The following is a 22,495-nucleotide window of genomic DNA, read 5'->3' on the forward strand; positions in this document are numbered from 1 at the left end:
TTCTGTTGCACCATCAAATAACAGCGCATTTCACAAACTTTACTTTCCCCATGCCTGACCCCTGGACTCCGTGACCTCGGGGATCCGGTGATGCCACGTCAAGTTTCTGTTGACCTGACATCATCGCGGATAGCCGCAGTCTTCCTGACTCACTGGGCTGTGGGCATTGTTTCTCCGCTGTCACAGCACAGCGTGTCTCCTGCTTGCAGTGCTCTGCTGTGAGGGAAGAGGGAGCTGATGGGCTGTGACGAGCGGTGAGACATCGCCCACAACCCATCACTAACGGACACTGCGGCCGGCCGCGGTGATGTCAGGTTACCAGGAACTTGACATCACCAGATCCCCGAGGTCATGGAGCCCGGAAGTCAGGTATGGGAAACAGCGGTCCACAATAGCACCTCTCACAGGCACTATTGCCAACATAAGGTATTTGAAAGAAACATTGTTTCTCAACATAATATCGATCAAAAAACTAAAAAAATATGGGTGAACCACAACCTCTTCCGTGAACACTCATCATATAGCTGAAAAAAAAATTGGAATAAGAGGCAAACAAAAAGACATTAGTACATAAAAATGGTATAGCTGACAGAGGTCTTGTCTAACAAAAAACAACCTGCCTTACAGCTTAGTCAGCAGACAAATAAGAGCTATAGCTCTCAGAATACAGCAATACCAACATTTAAACATTTTTTTTTTTTATAGAAAACTAGTTTTTCATTATACTAAAGCAGCAAAACATAAAAAATTGTGTAATGCAAAAAACCCAAAACATTAATTTGCAACAAAGCATTACAAAAGCGTTACAGCCCAACCTAAAAAAACAAACCCCAAAACAAGCAAAGATGAACAGGGTAAAAAAAAATAGTAAAAAATAGTTAAAATTACTCAATACATCCCTGGATGAATTCCTTGAGACATGCAGTTTCCATAATAGTTTCACTTATGTGTTTTTCTGGGCATGTCAGGGGATGTTCAAATAGAACAATATTCAGATTCAAATATAAAACTATTCCAGCCAAAATGGTGCTCCTTCTCTTCCGAGCCTTGCCGTGCGCCCAAGCAGTAGTTTTCTAATACACATGGGCTATCCTGTACTCTGGAGAAATTGCACACCAAAAAAATATCATATGCTCAATTATCTACTGTTACCCTTGTAAAAATGAAAAGATTGAGGTCAAAGAAACGTTTTTGTGGTAAAAATGTATCTTTTTCCCTTCCATATTGCTTTAGTTCTTGTGAAGCACCTAAAGGGTTAAGAATCTTTTTGAATGTGATTTTGAGCACTTTGAGGAATGAAGGTTTTAAAATGGTGTCACTTTGGAGAATTTTCTGTCACACAGGCTCCTTGATCAAAGTCATGTGATGAGTTTCGTTAAAAAAAAAAAACAACAAAAAAAAAACTGGTTTTGTAAGTTTTGTTGGAAAAATTAGAAATTGCTGATAAACTTTTAATCCTTCTACCTTCCCCCCAAAAATGTTTAAAAAATGGTGGTGATGTAAAGTAGACATGTAACAAATGTTATATATATATTAATGATTTTCTGTGATATAATTATTAGGGGTACTTTGCACGTTGCGACATTGCTACTGCGATATCGTCTGGGTCAAATCAAAAGTGACGCACATCCGGCGCCGGTAACGACGTCGCAACGTGTAAAGCCTAGCTGCACCGATAAAAGATCACAAAAGCGTCGTAAATCGGTGATCTGTGCAGTGTCGGACATTTCCATAATGTCGCACCAATAGAAGATACGATGTTGTTCCTCGTTCCTGCGGCACCACACATCGCTGTGTATGAAGCCGCAGGAGCGAGGAACATCTCCTTACCTGCCTCCACCGTCTATGTGGAAGGAAGGAGGTGGGCGGGATGTTTACGTCCCGTTCATCTCCGCCCCTCCGCTTCTATTGGCCGCCTGCCGTGTGACGTCGCAGTGACACCACGCCCCCTTAGGAAGGAGGCGCGTCACTGGCCAGAGCGACGTCGCAGGGCAAGTAAGTGCGTGTGAAGCTTCCGTAGCGATAATGTTCGCTACAGCAGCTATCACAAGATATCGCATGTGCGACGGGGGCGGATACTATCGCGCTGGGCATCGCTATCATCGGCTAGCGTTGTCACAGCGTGCAAAGTACCCTTTAGTGATGAACAAGTACTACCATGTTCGGGTGCTCCTTGAGTACCATAGTATAATGGAAGTTAATGGAGGACTCAAGCATTTTCATGGGAAGATTTTCCAGGAAAAATGCTAGTCTACCCCATTGACTTCCATTATACTCGGGTGCTGAAGTGGCGCCTCAGCATCAAACTGCTCGTTATGAGTACCAAGACCCAAGCATAGTATTGCTCGCTCATCACTAATAACTATCTGCTTTAAGAGCATACAAATTCAAAGTTCGAAAATGGCAAAATATTACATTTTTTTTTTTAAATTTTCAATATTTTCATAAACACAAATCATATGAACCAAAGTCAACCACTATCGTGAAGTACAATGTGGCACAAAAAAATAAATAAATCTCAGAATCACTGGGAAATATTGAAGTGTTGCACAGATAGTACCTTATAAAGGGACACTGGTCAGAATGGTAAAATTTGGCATCATCAAGAAGGTAAAACCAGGCTAGTGAGAGAAGGGGGTTAGGCCTAAGCCACACGACATGAAAATCAGAGCGAGTGGAATGCGATGTTTTACCGCATTCCACTCGGACCAATATTACTCTGTGTGTCAGCACCCATGAGCAATTATTTTCTCAGCACTAATCGGACCGAGAAAACAATCGTAGCATGCTATAATTGTAATAAAAAGTCTTGTTTCTCTCGCACCCATGCAAGTCTATGGGGCGAGAAAAAAATCGTACTGCACTCGCATACCCATAAGTGCAGGGCGAGAATGGCAATAGCCGGTAACGGGAGAGAGAGGGAGATAAATCCCTCCCTCCCCTCGGCAGTGCCTGCCCACCCCTCCGCAAAGCTGGCCCGCTCCTCGCAGCTAAGGTCCAATCGTATGTTCGGACCTCAGTCACAGTGACACTCGCATGACAGTCAGCTCCTGCTGTGCTGCCAGTGTGAGTCGAGTGTCATGCGAGGATCGCAGTAGATCCCCGTGTGGCCCCGGCCTTAAGGGCAGACACCTTTTTGCATATTTTTTGCCCCCAAGTTGGTGAACATTTCAGTTATTTTTAAGTAAAGAGCAATGCTAATGCGGAATGTGAACTTTTGGTTTACCTGGATTGGATGTACAACGTGCCCATAAAATAACCTAAGGTGTTTGGAGCCGTGTGCAGACTGACTGAGTGGACAGAATTGGCTGAAAATTGGGATGTATGCTATATAAGGCATGGGGAAAATAGAAGGCATCTTAAACTTTTTTTCATACCAAAACTTGGCTGAGACAGATGATGTTTGAGGCAACAGGGTTACTGAGTGTTCAGCCAGGGCGCAGACGACTACCGGTAGGCAGCGAGGTTGTGGAAAACATTGTCACTGCCGTTGTGGAACAGGGCATGAACAATCCTGCCGGGTACAGCAGTGCACGCAGTGTTTCCAGGCAATTGGGGCTCCCGTACAGCACAGTGTGGAAAGTTCTCCGAACTCAGTAACCCTTATTGCCTCAAAATGTGTCAAATTTTTTTTTTAAAATGCCTTCTGTTTCCCCATACCTTGAGTAGCATATATACCAATTTTCAGCCAATTCTGTCCACTGGGTCAGTCTCCAAACACCTTAGGTTATTTTATGGCTTGTACTTGAATTGCCTTGATGGTTTTACTGGTAAAACATTACCTCCTGCTCTTTATGATGAAATAGTTTTTATTAATACTACAATTTTTATGAATACTACAAATTGATTTTTTTTTCCCTATTTCCGCATATTGATTGCTTTGTGATTGTACCATTTATTTCTCAAAAGACAAAAAAGTTAAATAAGTAAAGTGACACGCCAGAACTGAATTTGTTTGATTTTTTTTGTCTTTAGTTCAGTTGCTGACGGCAGATCAAAGTATTGTAGTGCGCATCCGGAAGCAGTCTTTGACCTTTCCCTGCACCTCACAGTACCAGGAGATACAGGTCTGATTGATCTCAGTGACTTCACGTAAATGGAGTTGAATAAGTTCACCTGAGGCGAGTTTACCTGCGGTCACAGGTGGGGTACCATGGGAACCTCCAGCTGTGACCGCATAAACTCAGTGATGTCACACAGCTCACAGCTGCGGATTAGTCAGTGTGTCCAAAGCCTCAGCGGGGGCAGTCAGGCTTTCTAATGTGCGCTGCGACTTCAGTATGTAGCACAGTCAGGATTGTGGTGGGACCTCGTGTGGATTATGTCGGAAGTGGGAGTTTGTGGGGGTTTAGTAAATTTGTGAAAGAGTGGGGATTTTCTTGTATTTTATTTAAAATAAAGGATTTTTTCAGTGTTTGTGTTTATTTCTCTTCACTTACAGGATTAGTAATGGGGGGAGCGGTCGTCTCATAGGCGGTCCCCATAATCTAGGGCTTAGTGGCAGCTGTAAGCTGTCATTAACCCCTTCTATTACCCAAATTACCTACCCCCCACTGCTGGACCTGAACATCTGTGGGATCTCAGAGCATCAGTTGAACCAGCTGACATTGTGTCATTTCTAATTATTACAAATCACTAAATTCATGGAAATCTATGGTGTGATAGACATACATACACCTGCAATCTATATATAACATTACACATACACAATAACATTATATGGTTTACTATACCTATTGAGGAACACTTCAGGACTTTATTGCACACCAATGCCTCAAACATTTTGCATGCTTCTGAGGTCCACCACTGCCCAGCACTGTGTGGCTGAATATAAGCAAGCCTGCATCCAATTGCCTACAAATGTTAATATGGAAATAGGGTTAAATAGCTGCAATTAAATAAAATGTAAAAGCTTTACTGCTGAAAATATAAGAAAATGAATGGACATGGTGACTATATGGCCGCATGTTCCTAAATCTAAAAATCTCCGTATGGATAGACAGCAGTATAATTTAAAAGTCCCCTCTTATTTGGCGTCATGTTTGCAATTTATTGACGTAGACTGTCTCCCCCTCCCAATCAAATAGGGCGAGATTCATTAAGGCTGAGGTAGCGCTTTCCAGTCTAAATTAAGTGCTCGCTGTAGTACACAGATCTAATATAAAGCATGCGCTGCCATCAGAATGGAGAGCTATTATACATTTCTGAAGTTACACGATTTTCTGGAGTAAGGCCGGTTTCACACATCCGGCTTTTTGCAGTTTTGCCGGATCCGGCGCTCTCCCGTACAGATAATACAGTACAATGACAGCGCTGTAACTTCCGGGTCACATGCGCCAGTCACATGACAGCATGTGACCGGCGCTTGTTGCGCTGTCATTGTACTGTATTAACTGTATGGGAGAGCGCCGTATCCGGCAAAACGGCAAAAAGCCGGATGTGTGAAACCGGCCTAAGCTGCGAGTGTCCATACTCATAATTGCCAAGACTTGTGTATGAATCTTAAGTCAAAACATTTTTGCAAAAAAAAAAAAAAAAATAATACCCCCCCCCCCCCCCAAAAAAACTTGAACCTTAAAAAGGGGTTTACACACATAGCGACGCAAAAAACATGAGCAACGGGGACTATGGTTAAAATAGTGACATGGAACGTGAAAGGTCTGAAAATCACCTCACAAGCGCATGATGGTTCTGAGTCATCTTAAAAGATTGAAGGTGGATATCGCACTGCTGCAGGAAACGCATTTACCACGGGAAGATTTTTTTCGAATGCAGAAATTATGGGTAGGAAAAGTAGTTGGGTCGGGCTCCCCGGGAAGGAAAGCAGGGTTCATGGTTTTATTAAACAAACATTTCAACCATACAATAACTTCCCAAGATAGCGACGAGGAAGGTAGATATGTCCATATAAAATTAAACAGCCCGCAGGGAGAGTTTAGCATACACAACATATATGCCCCCAACAAGGAGCAGAATGCGTTTTTCAAACTTATCACCAGTAAAGTGGGAATGGACACAGAACGGAACAAAATAGTGGGAGGAGATTTCAATGCGGTGGTCCTAGGCGAAGAGGATAGGCGACATAACAGGGGTCAAGGTGGGCAGACAAGAACGACAGAAGGCTTGATGGCTAGGCTGCTGGAAGACACAAATCTGAAAGACAGTTGGAGGCTACAGCACCCATATGGCCATGAATTCACTCACTACTCACATCCGCATGACGCATGGTCAAGAATTGATTATATTCTGGTTGACCAATCATTTTTGAGTAGGGTCAGGGATGTGGATATTGAGAACATGGTGATATCTGACCACAGCCCGGTGACCTTAGAAATAAATGACACAGTTCAGAGGGGATCGGATTATTTGTGGAGGTTCCCGTCCTTTCTACTTAGAGATACAGATTTTGTCAAAATTCTGAAAGGCTGGTGGGAAGAGTATAGCAACACTAATAGTGAACATGAGACGGATATAATGTTATTCTGGGAAGCAGCAAAAGCAGTGCTGAGAGGGAGGCTAATGGGGTATACAGCTACAATCAAGAGAGATACACATGCACAATACCAAGAAGCTAGTGACACGCTTAGAGAAAAATATATGAAATATTTGGGAACTATGTCCCAAAAAGCAAAAGAGGAATGGAAGGGGGCGAAACAAGAGTTCGAGCTTTGGGCAGGAAAAAGAGAAGAGCTAGTACGGTCACAAATTGAGGTTGACCTGCACAGATACGGCAATAAATCAGGGAAATTACTGGCCAACTTGGCTAAGGGAAGGCGACCAATGACTTCAATAACCAGCATGACTGGACAGGGGGGGGAACTCCCCAAAACCACAGGAAATTAACCAGATCCTGGGGGATATGAGAAACTGTATAGCAAGGGGAATGAGGGTGGTGGAGGAGGGGCAGAATGGCTGAAACAAATAAACCTCACCCGACTCAGCACAGAGGAGCTGACTAGTCTGAATGCAGAAGTCACAATAGAAGAAGTCCAAAAGGTGATAGGAGAGTTAAACGTACATAAAGCTCCGGGACCCGATGGGTACAATGGGGAATTCTATAAAGTGATGAAGGAGCAGATTTCACCGATATTGACACGTATGTTTAACAACATATTGGGAGGCACTGAAATATCGAGTCACCTCAACACGGCATATATAAAACTCATACCTAAGGGAGAGAAAAACCTAGATAATCCAGCAAATTATAGACCGATCTCTTTGATCAACCAGGGCCTAAAATTACTGGCCAAATGGATGGCCAACAGACTGGCGGAGATATTGCCGAATGTAATCTCTCCGGCACAATCAGGGTTTGTTAAGGGGACATCGGCGGTGACCAATATAAGAAAAACCATGCTAGTAATGGATGCCAATAGGCACTGACAACCACAGAAGGGGGCATTTCCAGCCATGATCACATTAGATGCCGAAAAAGCATTTGATAATGTAAGGTGGTCATGGCTGGAAACAGTAATGGATGAGGTAGGCATTCAGTGAGCATTTAGAACATTCATTAGAGTATTATATGCGAATCCTAAAGCCAGGGTGGCGACACCAGGATTTCTGTCGAGACCTTTCTCATTGACTAAAGGGACTAGACAGGGGTGCCCACTGTCCCCCCTCCTGTTTAACCTGGCGATCGAGCCCCTATCAAGATTGTTGAATGAGAGAAACTGCTTTGAAGGTATCAACATTGGAGGGGAGGTGCTACGGTCAGCCTTGTTCGCGGACGACATTATATTGTTTATGAATAAACCCCAGAAGGAACTCCCAATGACATTACAACGGATAGAGGAATTCAGAAACTTGGCAGGTTTTAAATTAAATAAGGCAAAATGTGAAATACTGTTTCTGCACCAACAGAGCACAGCGGTGTTGGCAGCTCGGGGAATAGGAGACAATGTCTATGGGATACCAATAGCGAGAACCTACGTTAAATATCTGGGAATCCAAGTGGGACGCCAACCTGCATCGATATATGAGATAAATTTCAAACCACTGATAACGAAAATAGAACGGGAATTGAAGATGTGGGAGGGGCTTCCATTGTCCCAACTGGGTAGGAACCATCTTCTAAAAATGATGAGTTTCTCAAAACTATTATACCCAATGCAGACTATCCGTATATTATTAAAACACACAGACGTAAACAGGCTGAACAAGGCGTTTTCGACCTTCTTGTGGAGGGGAAAAAGGCCAAGAATAAAAGCTGAGAAATTAATGCAGACGCTGGAGAAGGGGGGTATTAAAATACCAAACATTAGAGGGTACAATCTGGCGTGCCTCATGAGACATGTAATAGACTGGTTAAGGAAGACTAACGGTTACTCGGACATAAAACTGGAAGGAGAATTCTGTAAACCCTGGGATTTGGGGGCAATATTGCATACATCACTTGCTAACATACCACGGCACATTAAAAACTCACTAATATGCAGACATACAGTGATGGCGTGGAAGGCGGTGAGAAAAAAATGTAACTTACCCTGGATAATATCTAAATACTTAAACATATGGAGTTTCCCGGAATTCCCAGCGGGCAGGGAAAACAAATGATTTATAGAATGGAGGAGAAAAGGTATAAAAGGGGTGAAAGATCTGCTTCATGAGACGGAAAATAGATGGTTGTCCTATCAAGAAATTGTGACAAAATATGGGCTATCTCCATTCCAAGTTATACAATATAAACAGGTAGAGAAAGGTATAATGCAGCTACTGAGAGATGTCGGGAAGGAACAAGAGATAAATGACATGGACCAACTTATTATGCAGGAGCAGCGGGAAATTAACATAACTTCACTATACAAAGCTTTACGAGAGGTGTTAGTTCCCATAAGCATGGATAAGACCCTGGGAACATGGGCGAGACAATTGGGAGATGAGACAGCAGTGGACAAGATACTAAGAGGATGGATGAGAATGAGAAAAGAGGTGGTTAATGAGAGCTGGAGGGACACACATTTTAGACTGATGCACAGGGCGATCTATGGCTTCAACATACCAAACAAACAGAAGGTTAATAAGATAGTACATTGTCCCAAATGTAGGATGCTAAACACAGATCTGTTACATGGGATTTGGCAATGCCCAGAGAGTCAAAAATTCTGGAAAAAAAATGCAGGCGCTAATAACTAGTATATGGGGGGTAGAGGTGGCGATGGACCCATTGCTATGGATTTTTCATGATGACCATGTTGAACAAATGGCAAGAGTGAGTGAAAAAAGAGATAGAATACCAAAGCTGTTCCATAGTATAGCCATAATAGGAAAAAGGGCTTTGCTGGGCAAATGGCTCGAAGGCAAGGTTCCGTCAGAAGACGAGGTAATGAGGCAGATTAAAATGCTACTTAGAATTGAACAGAGGACAGCAGAAAAAAACAAAGACGGTTTGATCGACACATTCTTTAAAAAAATGGAGAAAATTCATTGAAAAACAATGTGAAGATACAGAAATACAAACAATAGTTACCCCCTTCACGTACACAGAGTGGCATCTACTAGAAGACATTACGGGAACATTAGGGAACTTAAAACAGCCATAATGTGAAGGTGTGATAAGAAGGCAAATTATTCATCTAGAGGCATGGGGTGGAAAAAAAATGACAAAATGTGGCGTTGTTGGGTATTCTTCGTGTGGGCTAGACAGGAGGAAAAAAGCATGCTAAGTTGTTGGGGGGGTTATTTTAGAATACAAGGGGGGGGGGGGGGGAAACAAGGGAAACAGGAGGAATAGTTAATTGCCAATAACCTGTTAATGGACATGGTGAATCCATACTTGCTATATTGTTTAACAAGATGTAATGCATATGAAAATTTGGAATTAAATTTGGTGTTTAAAAAAAAAGGCGTTTACAACAGATTTCTGGTGTAAGCATCTTGACATATTGGTACCGTACTGTTTTTGACCAGATCTATCGCAATTCACGCTGGACAATCACTATCCTGCAAACTGTTTTCCGAGACACAGGTTTGCAATTTTGCATTGAGATGCAATGATCTTTTGGGTTATGTGCCCATGATAAGGTTTGTTGGTGTTCTGGACACCGCGTAATTTTTCTTGAGGAGAGGCTAGTGTCCTATGCGGGAGAATGCGCTGTACATGCCCACTATCAGGATTACTGACTGCGTATTTTGGTTGTGTTTTCCAGCACAGAACACTAGCATCTCTGCAAGAATAAACTGACATGCTGCAGTTTGGAAACTGGCGCCACAGGTCAAGTTATGGAGGGTTAAAAAGAAGCAGAGTGGGCCTGGGATTTCTATAAATCCCATCCACTGTGCTTGTGCTGTACAAAACAGCATTTTGGATGCAGTGAAAACCAGCTGTATCCAAAACGCAGCCAACAATGATTGTGGACATGGATCCATACATTCCAGTCAATTCCATTCCAGTCATTCCCCGTTTTTGTTTGTTTGTTTTTTTAAAAAAACAAAAAATTACTAGAAATGCGTAGTGACGAGCAGACCTGTAGATATCAAATCGGAGTCCAACCTTTTTTTTTTTTAAAAAAAAACAAAAACAAAAAAAAAAAAAAAAAACAACTGTTGAGGACCAAAATGAATTACCAATATCTGCGCCTCGACGTCGATCCCCATAAAAGTCTATCGGAACTTGAATCATGCGCTTTAACCCCTTCAGCCCCGGGGCACTTTCCTTTTTTGCATTTTTGTTTTTTGCTCCCCTTCTTCCGAGAGCCAAAACTTTTTTATTTTTCCGTCAATCTTGCCATATGAGGGCTTGTTTTTTGCTGGACAAGTTGCACTTTTAAATGAAACCATAAGTTTTACCATATGGTGTACTGGAAAACAGCAAAAAAATTCCAAATGCGGAAAAATTGCAAAAAAAAGTGTGATGGCACAATAGTTTTTGGGATGTTTTATTCACGGTGTTCACTATATGGTAACACTGATGCGTCGGTATGATGCCTGAGGTCGGTGCGAGTTTGTAGACACCAAACATGTATAGGTTTACTTTTATCTAAGGGGTTAAAAAAAAATTCACAAGTTTGTCCAATAAAAGTGGCGCACGTTTTGCGCCATTTTCCGAAGCACGTAGCGTTCTTATTTTTTGGGATCTATGGCTCAGTGACGGCTTATTTTTTGCGTCTCGAGCTGTCGTTTCTAATGGTACCATTTTTGCGCAGATGCTACGTTTTGATCGCCTGTTATTGCATTTTGCGTAAAACTTGCGGCGACCAAAAAACGTAATTTTGGCGTTTGGAATTTTTTTGCCACTACGCAGTTTACTGATCAGATTAATTGATTTTATATTTTGATATATCGGGCATTTCTGAACGCGGCGATACCAAATGTGTATATTTATTTTTTAACCCTTTAATTTTCAATGGGGGGAAAGGGGGGTGATTTGAACTTTTAGGTTTTTTTTACCTTTTTTTTTTTATTTTATTAGTCCCCCTAGGGGGCTAGCTATAGTGATCAGCAATCCGATCGCTATTATCTATCTGCTGATCACAGCTATACAGCTGTAAACTGCAGATACAGTCAATTTCTTTTTCCCTCTGTTCCGTGCCGAGGGAAAACGAAAGTGAAACATCATAGCTGCAGGCGTCATCACATCACCCTGTGCTACGATGGCAACCACCGATAGTCACGTGATCACGCATGTGACTTCCGGTGGGAGCGGCGGTAAGTGAAAAAACATGGCTGCGCGCATTTAGATCTTGCTGCCAGACTTTGGCAGCAAGATTTAAGGGGTTAATGGCCGCGGGTGGAAGCGATTCCACCCGCAGCTAGCAGGCACACGTGTGTGCCGACCGCCGCCGCCTGCCCGCGGCAGGGGTCGGGGCTTAACGGGACACTCTCCATGACGGATATATCCGTCCATGGTCGTGAAGGGGTTAAAATGTATGCGGTGGTAGCACTACTTCCGGGCCGCTCATTATCTCTCATGCATATGCACTACTTCCCCAGCCAACCAGCAGTCCTAACATCTGTGATTTTTTGAAGTCAGACTGCGCCCCTGTGTGACAGTGTGTCTAACTGCTTGAAATCGCACATGCTTTCTTCGAATGTAAGGTGGTGTAAAAATAAATGAAAAATTGGTGTAGGGTCCCCCATAATACGATACCCAGCAGTGATTAAGCATACGGCTACATTCTGCAGCCTCCAGCTTATCTTGACTGTATATCAAAATAAGAGAAACTGCATGCGGCTTGTTTTAAATAATTTAAAAAAAAAAAACACACAAAAAACAACAAACCACAATCTGGTGCAGACATTTCAGCACCAAATTTGCATCATCTGGCAGGAAACTACAATCAAAACCTTTTTGTGTGGGGGTGTTTTTTTTGCCAAGAGATGCTATTTGGTGCTGAAATTTATACACCATATTTGTGCACAAAATCTGCATCTGCTGGCCAAAAAAAAAAAAAAACCCCACACTACTGAATCAAAACCACATCGTATTTTGAGGAGGAGTTTTTGCCAGAAGATGCAGATTTGGTGCAGGAATATGGTTTACAAATTTCAGCACCAAATTTGCATCTCTTGGCAAGCAAAAAAAAACAAAAAAAAAAACAACTCCTGCGGTTTTCTGCCAGGAGATGCAGGTCTGTGAACTCAGATCACCCAAGGTGAGGTTACTGAGTTTAATAGTGTCACCTGCATTCACTGGTGGGGTACCAGGGGAACCTCCAGCTCTAACCACAAATAATCTGAGTGAGTTCACCTCTCATTGCTGTGGCTCAGTCACTACCTGAAGCTCACATGTTCTGCGCCAACGCGCTGACAGTATAGTATGTACTGTGTTTTTCCAAAAATAAGACCTCCCCCAAAAATAAGCCCTAGCAGGGATTTTCAGCATTTTCGGAGAAAAGCTTAAATATAAGCCCTCCCCCGAAAATAAGCCCTAGTTCCGGATCAATAATGAAGTGTCCGTGCAGCTAAAAAAGTTACAGATACTGCAGGACACTTCATTATACACAGCGGCACCCGGCAATTACACTCACCAGACGCCGAGCAGCAGGACCTGCAGTGATCGCACACTCGCACACATCAGCTCACACACACACACACACACACACACACACAATCAGATCGCACACACAAACATCAAATCACACACGCACACACATCGGATCGCATACACACTCACCTCATCCAGTGACACCGATCTCTTCTCGCCGGGAGAATCCTGAGGCAGTGCGGTGCAGCGCGACGAACAGGACCTGCGGCCGGACACGTGACTTGCTCTCATTCCCTGCTGCCGTAAGTGCTGGATGTGATGTGATGTGTGTGTGTGTGATCTGTGTGTGTGTGCAATCGGCTGTTTTTCTGCGATCGGCTGTGTGTGTCTGTGATAGGATGTGTGTGCCTGTGAAAGGATGTGTGTATCTGATCGGCTGTGTGTGCCTGTGATAGGATGTGAGTATCTGATCGGCTGTGTGTGCCTGCGATCGGCTGTGTGTATCTGTGATCGGCTGTGTGTGATATGCTGTGTATATCTGTGAACTGGTGTGTGTGTGTGTGTGTCTGTGTGTGTGTGTGTGTGTGTGAGATCTGCTGTGTGTGTCTGGGATCTGCTGTGTGTGTCAGCGTGTCAGCTAGCAGCAGGGTAGGACGGCGTGCAGCACCGACCGGAGATCACAGGAGGCCCTGGGAACCACGCAGACGTCCTGGTCTGGTGAGTATGAGTCTCCTGGGAAGTGGGGGGGTCTGCTTTTTTTGGGGGCTAAACTTACCCCCAACCGTGTTTCTCCAAGAATAAGACCTCCTCCAAAAATAAGCCCTAGTGCTTTTTTGGGGGGGGGGCAAAAAAAAATATAAGACAGTGTCTTATTTTTGGAAAAACACGGTATGGAGCTACATAGTTACACAGGTTTAAAAAAAGCCCTAGATCCAACTAGTTCAACCTTCCTCCATCAATTATACATTTTGTCATGTCATTTATAACCAACAATGTTGGAGTGACAGTGAATCTGAGGAAATCATCCAGCCCTTTTTTAAAAGCTGTTATAGTATCTGCCATTAATACCTCTTGTGGTAGTGTATTCCACAGTCTGACTGCTCTAACTGTAAAGAACCCTTTCCTATTTAGCTGCCAGAATCGCTTTTCTTCCACTCTCAGTTAGTGCCCACTGGTCCTTAGTATGGTCTTTGGAAGGAATAAGTCATGTACCAGTCCTTTATGTTGACCACACATGTATTTAAACATATAAATGAGATCTCCTCTGAGACGTCTTTTTTTTTCTAAGCTATACAAATCCAACTTTTTCAACTTATGTGGGAGGCCTTCCATTCCTTATACTAATCTAGCTGCCACCTTTGAAATGACTAACTTCTGAATATATTACGTCAGAACTTGGTGTTTGGGGTTGATAAATGGGTGAACGGTGGTAGGGTTTTTTGTATTTAATTTCAAATAAAAGATTTTTTTTCGGTGTTTGTGTATTTCTTTTCACTTACAGATTAGTAATTGGGAAGGTGGGGGTAATCAGACACCTCCCATTACCAGTCTACCAAGGCTCGCATCTGAAGACACAAGACGTGAACCCTGTAGAACCTTGTAAAGGTATGAATGTAAGACCAAGAAGCCGCTTTGCATAGCTGCAACACCGGGGCCTGGTGACGAATTGCCCAAGAAGCTATTGGAGCGAGCCGTAACCCTCAGTTGGCGAGTCCTGTCCTTCACCTGATATGCCTTCAGGATGGCTGATCATATCCACTGAGTAATAGTGGATTTGGAGGCAGGAGGACCCCTGCAATGACCATAAGGAAGTACAAACAAGGAATGGAGCGCCTGGAGGTTGCTGTTCTGGCAACATAGAGACTGATTGCTCTGACCAGATCCAAGTGATGACGTAATCTCTCGGACAGAACGAGAGGAGGAATGACAGAATGTGAGGAGAACGATGTCTTCGTTGAGATGGAAGGACGAAACCACCTTGGGGAGAAAGGATGGAACTGGGCTTAGCTCTACTTTATCCAGATGGAAAACCTAAAAAGGGAGCGTCAGGAAAGGGCTGCAGGCTCGAACACCCTTCTGATCAAAGTAACGGCCACTAGGAAGGCAACCTTCAAGGAGAGGAAGGACAGAGGAATCTCCAAGAGGGGCTCAAAGGGAGTCCCTTGAAGAACAATCAGCACAAGGTTAAGGTCTCAGGGTTCACTGGTGGACAATAAGGTGGTGCAGAACGGGGGACCCCCTGGAGAAAGATCCTAACCTGAGATCTGGAAACAAGACACTTCTGGAACAACACGGAGAGGGCCAAAACCTGACCCTTTAAAAACAACTGAGAGCCAGGCCAGAATAAATGCCCAATTGCAAAATGTCGCCTACCAGTGGCAGCAGCAAATACCCATGGTTTCCTGTGTCCCCCAATGAAGACTCAGAGAAAAGGATTTTACGGTGAGTACCCAAAATCTTCTTATGTGGGACCCTACGCCAGTTTATTCATTTAGTTTTCCACCACGATAGGGACCCACAGACTGAGTCTGTGATTGGAAGCAGCAAGACACGCTGAAGGCTGTAAACAGATAGGCCTGGTTTGGAACAAATCCATTTAATTGATAGAAAGTGTGTATGGAGTGAAACATACACAGAGAAAGACGATACAAAGAAACCTCCTTAAGAGGCTCAAAAGGGGGTTTCTGCAAAACCGTGAGAACCAAGTTAAGGTCCCAGGGATCCAAGGGCTGCCGGTAAGGCGGAATGATGTGAGACGCGCCTTGCATGAAGGTGCGGACCTGAGCCAGCCGAGCGAGACGCCGCTGGAACAGAACTGACAGAGCTGAGACTTGTCCCTTGAGAGAGTTGAGGGACAGTCCTAGCTGCAGACCGGACTGTAGAAAAGACAGAAGGGTCGGCAAGGAGAATGGCCAAGGAGGATGGTCGGTAGAACGACACCAGGACAGGAAAATTCTCCAAGTCCTGTGATAGATCTTAGCGGAGGAAGACTTACGGGCCCGAGTCATAGTGGAGATGACTTCAGGAGGGATACCAGAAGCCGTCAAAATCCAGGACTCAAGAGCCACGCCGTCAATTTGAGAGCCGCAGAATTCGGGCGGAAAAACGGACCTTGCGAGAGTAGGTCTGGACGGTCCGGGAGATGCCACGGCATCTCTACGGACAGATGGAGCAGGTCTGGATACCAAGCTCGCCTGGGCCAGTCCGGTGCAATGAGGATGACTCGACGGCCCTCCATTCTGATCTTGCGCAGGACTTTGGGCAAGAGAGCTAGAGGGGGAAACACGTAGGACAGACGAAACTGGGACCAGTCTTGAACCAGAGCGTCCGCGGCGAAGGCCTGAGGATCCTGGGAGCGAGCCACGTAAACAGGAACTTTGTTGTTGTGACGGGATGCCATTAGGTCCACGTCCGGAGTGCCCCATTTGCGGCAGATTGACAAACACTGCCGGGTGCAGGGACCACTCGCCACCGTCCACTGTTTGACGGCTGAGATAATCTGCCTCCCAGTTTTCCACGCCTGGGATGTGGATTGCGGATATGGTGGACTTGGAGTCCTCCGCCCATTGAAGGATGCGTTGTACCTCCATCATTGCCAGGCGGCTGCGTGTCCAGCCTTGGTGATTGATGTAGGCAACCGCTGTCGCGTTGTCTGACTGTACTCGAATGTGCCTGCCCGCCAAGAGGTGGTGAAAAGCTAGGAGAGCTAGAAGCACGACTCTGGTTTCCAGCACATTGATTGAAAGGGCTGACTTGGACGGAGTCCAAGTGCCCTGCGCTCTGTGGTGGAGACATACCGCTCCCCAGCCGGATAGACTGGCATCCGTGGTGAGAATCACCCAGGACGGGGCCAGGAAGGAGCGCCCTTGGGACAGAGAGAGGGGCCGAAGCCACCACTGAAGGGAGCATCTGGTCCGTGGCGACAGAGCCACTAACCTGTTTAAGGAGAAAGGCCGCTTGTCCCAACAGCGGAGAATGTCCAGCTGCAGGGGGCGCAGATGGAACTGGGCAAAGGGAACAGCCTCCATGGACGCCACCATTTGACCCAGCACCTGCATCAGACGCCTGAGGGTATAACGGCGGGGCCTCAGCAGAGAGCGCACCGCTAGCTGGAGTGACTGCTGTTTGACTAAGGGCAACTTCACAAGTGCCGGCAAAGTCTCGAACTGCATCCCTAGGTACGTGAGACACTGGGTCGGAGTCAGAGTGGATTTGGGCAGGTTGACCAGCCATCCGAATTGAGCTAGAGTGGAGAGAGTGAGCGAGACACTCCGCTGACAGTCTGCGCTGGATGAAGCCTTGACTAGAAGGTCGTCCAGGTAAGGAATCACTGCCAACCCCTGGAGGTGCAGAACGGCAATCACTGCTGCCATGACCTTGGTGAATACCCGAGGGGCCGTGGCTAACCCGAAGGGGAGAGCCACGAATTGGAAGTTATCTTCTCCTACTGCAAAACGTAGACAACGCTGGTGTGACACTGCAATTGGCACATGCAGATAGGCATCTCTGACGTCGATGGATGCCAGGAAATCCCCTTGGGACATAGAGGCAATGACTGATCGCAGAGACTCCATGCGAAAACGCCGCACCTGAACATGCTTGTTGAGAAGTTTCAGATCCAGGATGGGTCGGAAGGTACCGTCCTTTTTGGGAACTAGGAAGAGATTTGAGTAGAAACCTCTGAACCGTTCCCGAGCGGGAACTGGTACAATTACTCCGTTGGCCTGAAAGGCTGCCACGGCCTGTGAGAAGGCGACGGCCTTGGAGCACGGGGGAGTTGAGAGAAAAAAATCTGTTTGGCGGACTGGAAGAGAATTCTATCCTGTAGCCGTGGGAGATGATATCTCTCACCCACTGATCGGAGACGTGTTGAAACCAAGCGTCGCCAAAGTGGGAGAGCCTGCCACCGACTAAGGACGTCGCCGGAGCGGGCAGAGAGTCACGAGGCGGCTGCCTTAGTGGCAGCACCTCCTGCAGGCTTCTGTGGACGCGCTTTTGGGCGCCAGATGGATTTCTGGTCCTTGGCTGAGTTAGCGGACGAGGCCGAGGACTTAGAGGACGACCAGTTGGAGGAACGAAAGGAGCGAAACCTCGATTGATTCCTACCCTGGGCAGGTTTCCTGGTTTTGGTTTGTGGCATGGAAGTACTCTTCCCGCCAGTAGCTTCCTTAATAATTTCATCCAGCTGTTCTCCGAACAGCCGGGACCCAGCAAAAGGGAGCCCAGCAAGGTACTTCTTAGAAGAAGCATCTGCCTTCCACTCTCGAAGCCACAAGATCCTGCGGATAATGAGGTAATTAGCCGAAGCCGCCGCAGTGCGGTGAGAAGCCTCCAGCATGGCAGACATGGCATAAGATGAAAAAGCTGAAGCTTGAGAAGTTAAGGCAACCATTTCGGGCATAGATTCCCTGGTGAGGGAATGCATCTCCTCTAGAGAAGCAGAGATGGCTTTGAGAGCCCACACTGCTGCAAAAGTCGGGGAAAACGCGGCCCCCGCCGCTTCATACACAGATTTGGCCAGAAGGTCAATCTGACGGTCAGTGGAATCCTTAAGGGAGGTGCCATCAGCCACCGACACAACGGTCCGGGCTGAGAGCCTAGACACCGGGGGGTCTACCTTTGGGGAGTGAGCCCACTCCTTGACCACCTCAGGTGGAAAGGGAAAACGGTCATCAGAACCACGCTTTGGGAAGCGTTTGTCAGGACAGGCCCTGGGCTTGGTCACAGCGGCCTGAAAACTGGAGTGGTTAAAGAACACACTCTTTACTCTCTTAGGCGAGGTAAACTGGTGCTTTTCTGCCAGAGAGGGTTGCTCTTCTGATACTGGCGGATTGAGATCCAGTACAGAATTAATGGAAGCAATCAAGTCACTAAGATCGGAGTCACCCTCGGACAGATCAATGGGGTACATGGAGTTAGCCTCCGAGCCCCCTGTAAAGGCATCCTCCTCATCCTACGAGCCAGCTCTTGAATCAGAGCCGCGGGAGGAGGAGGGAGAGGAAACCCTGCATCTCCTCTTAGGAGGACGGGGTCTGGGCCCTGATGATGAATCCTCTTTGAGCTTCCTGTGAAGGGGGCTGATGCATATTCATCAAAGTCCTGGACAGAAGTCCCATGGACTCAGCAAAAGACTGGGAGATAGACCTAGAAAAGGATTCTACCCAAGCCGGGGGTTCAGCCACAGGTGCAGGAGCAGCCTGAGAGACCACTGGGGGTGAGACTCCAGGCTGTGGCACCGCCAAGTTAGAGCAGACATCACAATGTGGATTGGTGCTCGGTTCAGGAAGCAGGAGCTTACATGCAGCGCATATAGTATAAAGCTTTGGAGCCTTGCTCCTCGTGTGAGACATGCTGCTGGAATGGGGGCTCTGCAAGAGAATGAACCCCAGAGAGTATATACAGAGGTCCACAACCAGAGATCGGTTGTGGCTTACCAGACCGCTGGAGCGGTGTTGTGTGCCCTCCAGATGCCGAAGCCCGGACCCCCGAGCACAGCACCTCAGCAGGGATGCAGAGTGCAGACCAGCGCCGAGTGAACTCAGTCTGAGAAAATGGCCGCCGGAGCGAAGAGAGGGGGCGGGACTTGGCTTGGAGAGCGGGATCTGGAGGGCCATAGAGACCTACAGGGGAGGAGACACGCACAGCAGTGGGGAGTGTCCCTCCCCTGTGCAGAACGGCCGCCGGGAGGAGCCGAGCCTGTCCTTCTGCATGAGTGACATGCGAGGGCAGGGAACAGAAACTAGGCCTCCGGCAAAGCCGGGGCCTAAATTTAAGCGGCGAGGCCGACGCGCAGGCACCATCGGCGCGGTTCTCGGGCGACAGCTAGAGAACCCGCCGGAAATGCCAATAAATACAGTAAGAACACTCTCCCCAAACAATAAAGCACAGGGACCCCCAATATATAAACGTCTCAGGTACTTAGCTGCTGAGACGCAGGGCCAGGTCCCTGGGGATGAGTGCTCCGGTCCAGCAGGGTCCTGAAGGGCTGCGGATGGAGAACGGTCTCCTGCCAGGCATGGAGACCGTGCTGGCTCCCACTTCAATCCAGAGCCCAGGAGGGATGGTGAAGGAGCACGGCATGTAAGGCTTCAGCCTTGTAAATCAACCTTACAACACCGCCGACACAGTGGGGTGAGAAGGGACATGCCGGGGGTCCAGACGTGGACCCGCACTTCTTCAATCTCATTCCAAAAAGGAAAAAATCATATGAGAATGCATGTGTGGATGTATGCCTCCTGAACACAAAGCGATAAACTGGCTGGGTCTGCTCACCAGGGGGTGTATAAGCTCAGAGGGAGGAGCTACACTTTTAAGTGTAGTACTTTGTGTGTCTTCCGGAGGCAGAAGCTAAACACCCATGGTCTGGGTCTCCCAAAGGAACGATAAAGAAAAAAAATGTGCCTGGTTACAGCAAATTTACTAAAAATACAACGCAAATGCGATTCATGTAAAATTCAATTGGGTCATCTCTAAAACAGAACAAATGCTCATTAGTTATATGCCATTTGTGTGGTGGTGATGTGGGGTCGGTACACCAAACCTCCGACTCGAAAATTTCCCTGATTCCGACTCCACGACTCAGACTCACTCCTACAAGTGAAACCAAAAGGTTACATGCACTATCTATAAAGACACATCTGCATGTTTTCCTCACTATCTGACATGAAATCAGTATAAACTTTTCCCGTTTTAGGGCAATTAGGAACAAAAATTATTTATATTTGTCAAATGCCAGAATAATGAGAGAGAGAAAGTTTTAAAGCATTTTTATTACTTTCTGCAAAGTCAAAGAAGGGAATTTTGTTACTTACCGTAAATTCCTTTTCTTCTAGCTCTTATTGGGAGACCCAGACGATTGACGATTGGGGTATAGCTACTGCCTCCGGAGGCCACACAAAGCACTACACTAAAAAGTGCAAGGCCCCTCCCCTTCTGGCTATACCCCCCCGTGGTATCACGGGTTCTCCAGTTTTAGTGCCAAAGCAAGAAGGAGGAAAGCCAATAACTGGTTTAAACAAATTAACTCCGAGTAACATCGGAGAACTGAAAAACCGTTCAACATGAACAACATGTGTACCCGCAAACAACAAAAACATCCCGAAGGACAACAGGGCGGGTGCTGGGTCTCCCAATAAGAGCTAGAAGAAAAGGAATTTACGGTAAGTAACAAAATTCCCTTCTTCTTCAGCGCTCTATTGGGAGACCCAGACGATTGGGACGTCCAAAAGCTGTCCCTGGGTGGGTAAAGAAATACCTCATGTTAGGGCTGCAAAACAGCCCTCCCCTACGGGGGTGTCACTGCCGCCTGCAGGACTCTTCTACCTAAGCTGGCATCCGCCGAAGCATAGGTATGCACCTGATAATGCTTGGTGAAAGTGTGCAGACTGGACCAGGTAGCTGCCTGGTACACTTGTTGAGCCGAAGCCTGGTTTCGTAATGCCCAGGACGCACCCACGGCTCTGGTTGAGTGGGCTTTTAGCCCTGAAGGAACCGGAAGCCCCGCAGAACGGTAGGCCTCTAGAATTGGTTCTTTGATCCATCGAGCCAGGGTGGCTTTAGAAGCCTGCAACCCCTTGCGCGGACCAGCGACAAGGACAAAAAGTGCATCGGAACGGCGCATGGGCGCCGTGCGGGAAATGTAGAGTCTGAGTGCTCTCACCAGATCTAACAAACGTAAGTCCTTTTCATACCGGTGAACCGGATGAGGACAAAAGGAAGGCAAGGATATATCCTCATTACGATGAAATGAGGATACGACCTTAGGGAGAAACTCCGGAATGGGGCGCAGCACTACCTTGTCCTGGTGGAACACCAGGAAGGGAGCCTTGGATGACAGAGCTGCCAGCTCAGACACTCGCCGAAGCGATGTGATCGCAACGAGAAACGCCACCTTCTGTGACAGGCGAGAAAGGAAACTTCCTTCAGAGGCTCGAAAGGCGGCTTCTGGAGAGCAACTAATACCCTGTTGAGATCCCATGGATCTAACGGCCGCTTGTACGGGGGTACGATATGACAGACCCCCTGTAGGAACGTGCGCACCTTAGAAAGACGTGCTAGACGCTTCTGAAAAAACATGGATAGTGCCGAGACTTCCACCTTAAGGAAGCCGAGCGACAAGCCCTTTTCTAACCCCGATTGCAGGAAGGAAAGAAAAGTAGGCAATGCAAATGGCCAGGGAGACACTCCCTGAGCCGAGCACCAGGTTAAGAAAATCTTCCACGTTCTGTGGTAGATCTTAGCAGAGGTGGACTTCCTAGCCTGTTTCATGGTGGCAACGACCCCTTGGGATAATCCTGAAGACGCTAGGATCCAGGACTCAATGGCCACACAGTCAGGTTCAGGGCCGCAGAATTCCGATGGAAAAACGGCCCTTGGTACAGTAAGTCTGGCCAGCCTGGTAGTGACCACGGTCGGCCGACCGTGAGATGCCACAGATCCGGGTACCACGATCTCCTCGGCCAGTCTGGAGCGACGAGTATGACGCGGCTGCAATCGGATCTGATTTTTTGCGCAGTACTCTGGGCAAGAGTGCCAGAGGTGGAAACACATATGTGAGCCGGAACTGCGACC

At 46.6% G+C, this 22,495-nt stretch overlaps 1 protein-coding gene across 1 annotated transcript in view; it reads right to left on the minus strand.

Moving 5' to 3' along the window:
- The window catches only part of RNF17 (ring finger protein 17), a 733,334-nt gene that overhangs the window by 279,081 nt on the left and 431,758 nt on the right, over positions 1-22,495 (minus strand). Inside the window, exon 20 of the mRNA XM_075331310.1 lies at positions 4,734-4,854. Within this exon, the coding sequence (XP_075187425.1) occupies positions 4,734-4,854 (121 nt within the window). The remainder of the gene's footprint in view (positions 1-4,733; positions 4,855-22,495) is intronic.

Source organism: Anomaloglossus baeobatrachus, assembly GCF_048569485.1.
Source record: "Anomaloglossus baeobatrachus isolate aAnoBae1 chromosome 2 unlocalized genomic scaffold, aAnoBae1.hap1 SUPER_2_unloc_1, whole genome shotgun sequence".
Lineage (NCBI taxonomy): Eukaryota > Metazoa > Chordata > Amphibia > Anura > Aromobatidae > Anomaloglossus > Anomaloglossus baeobatrachus.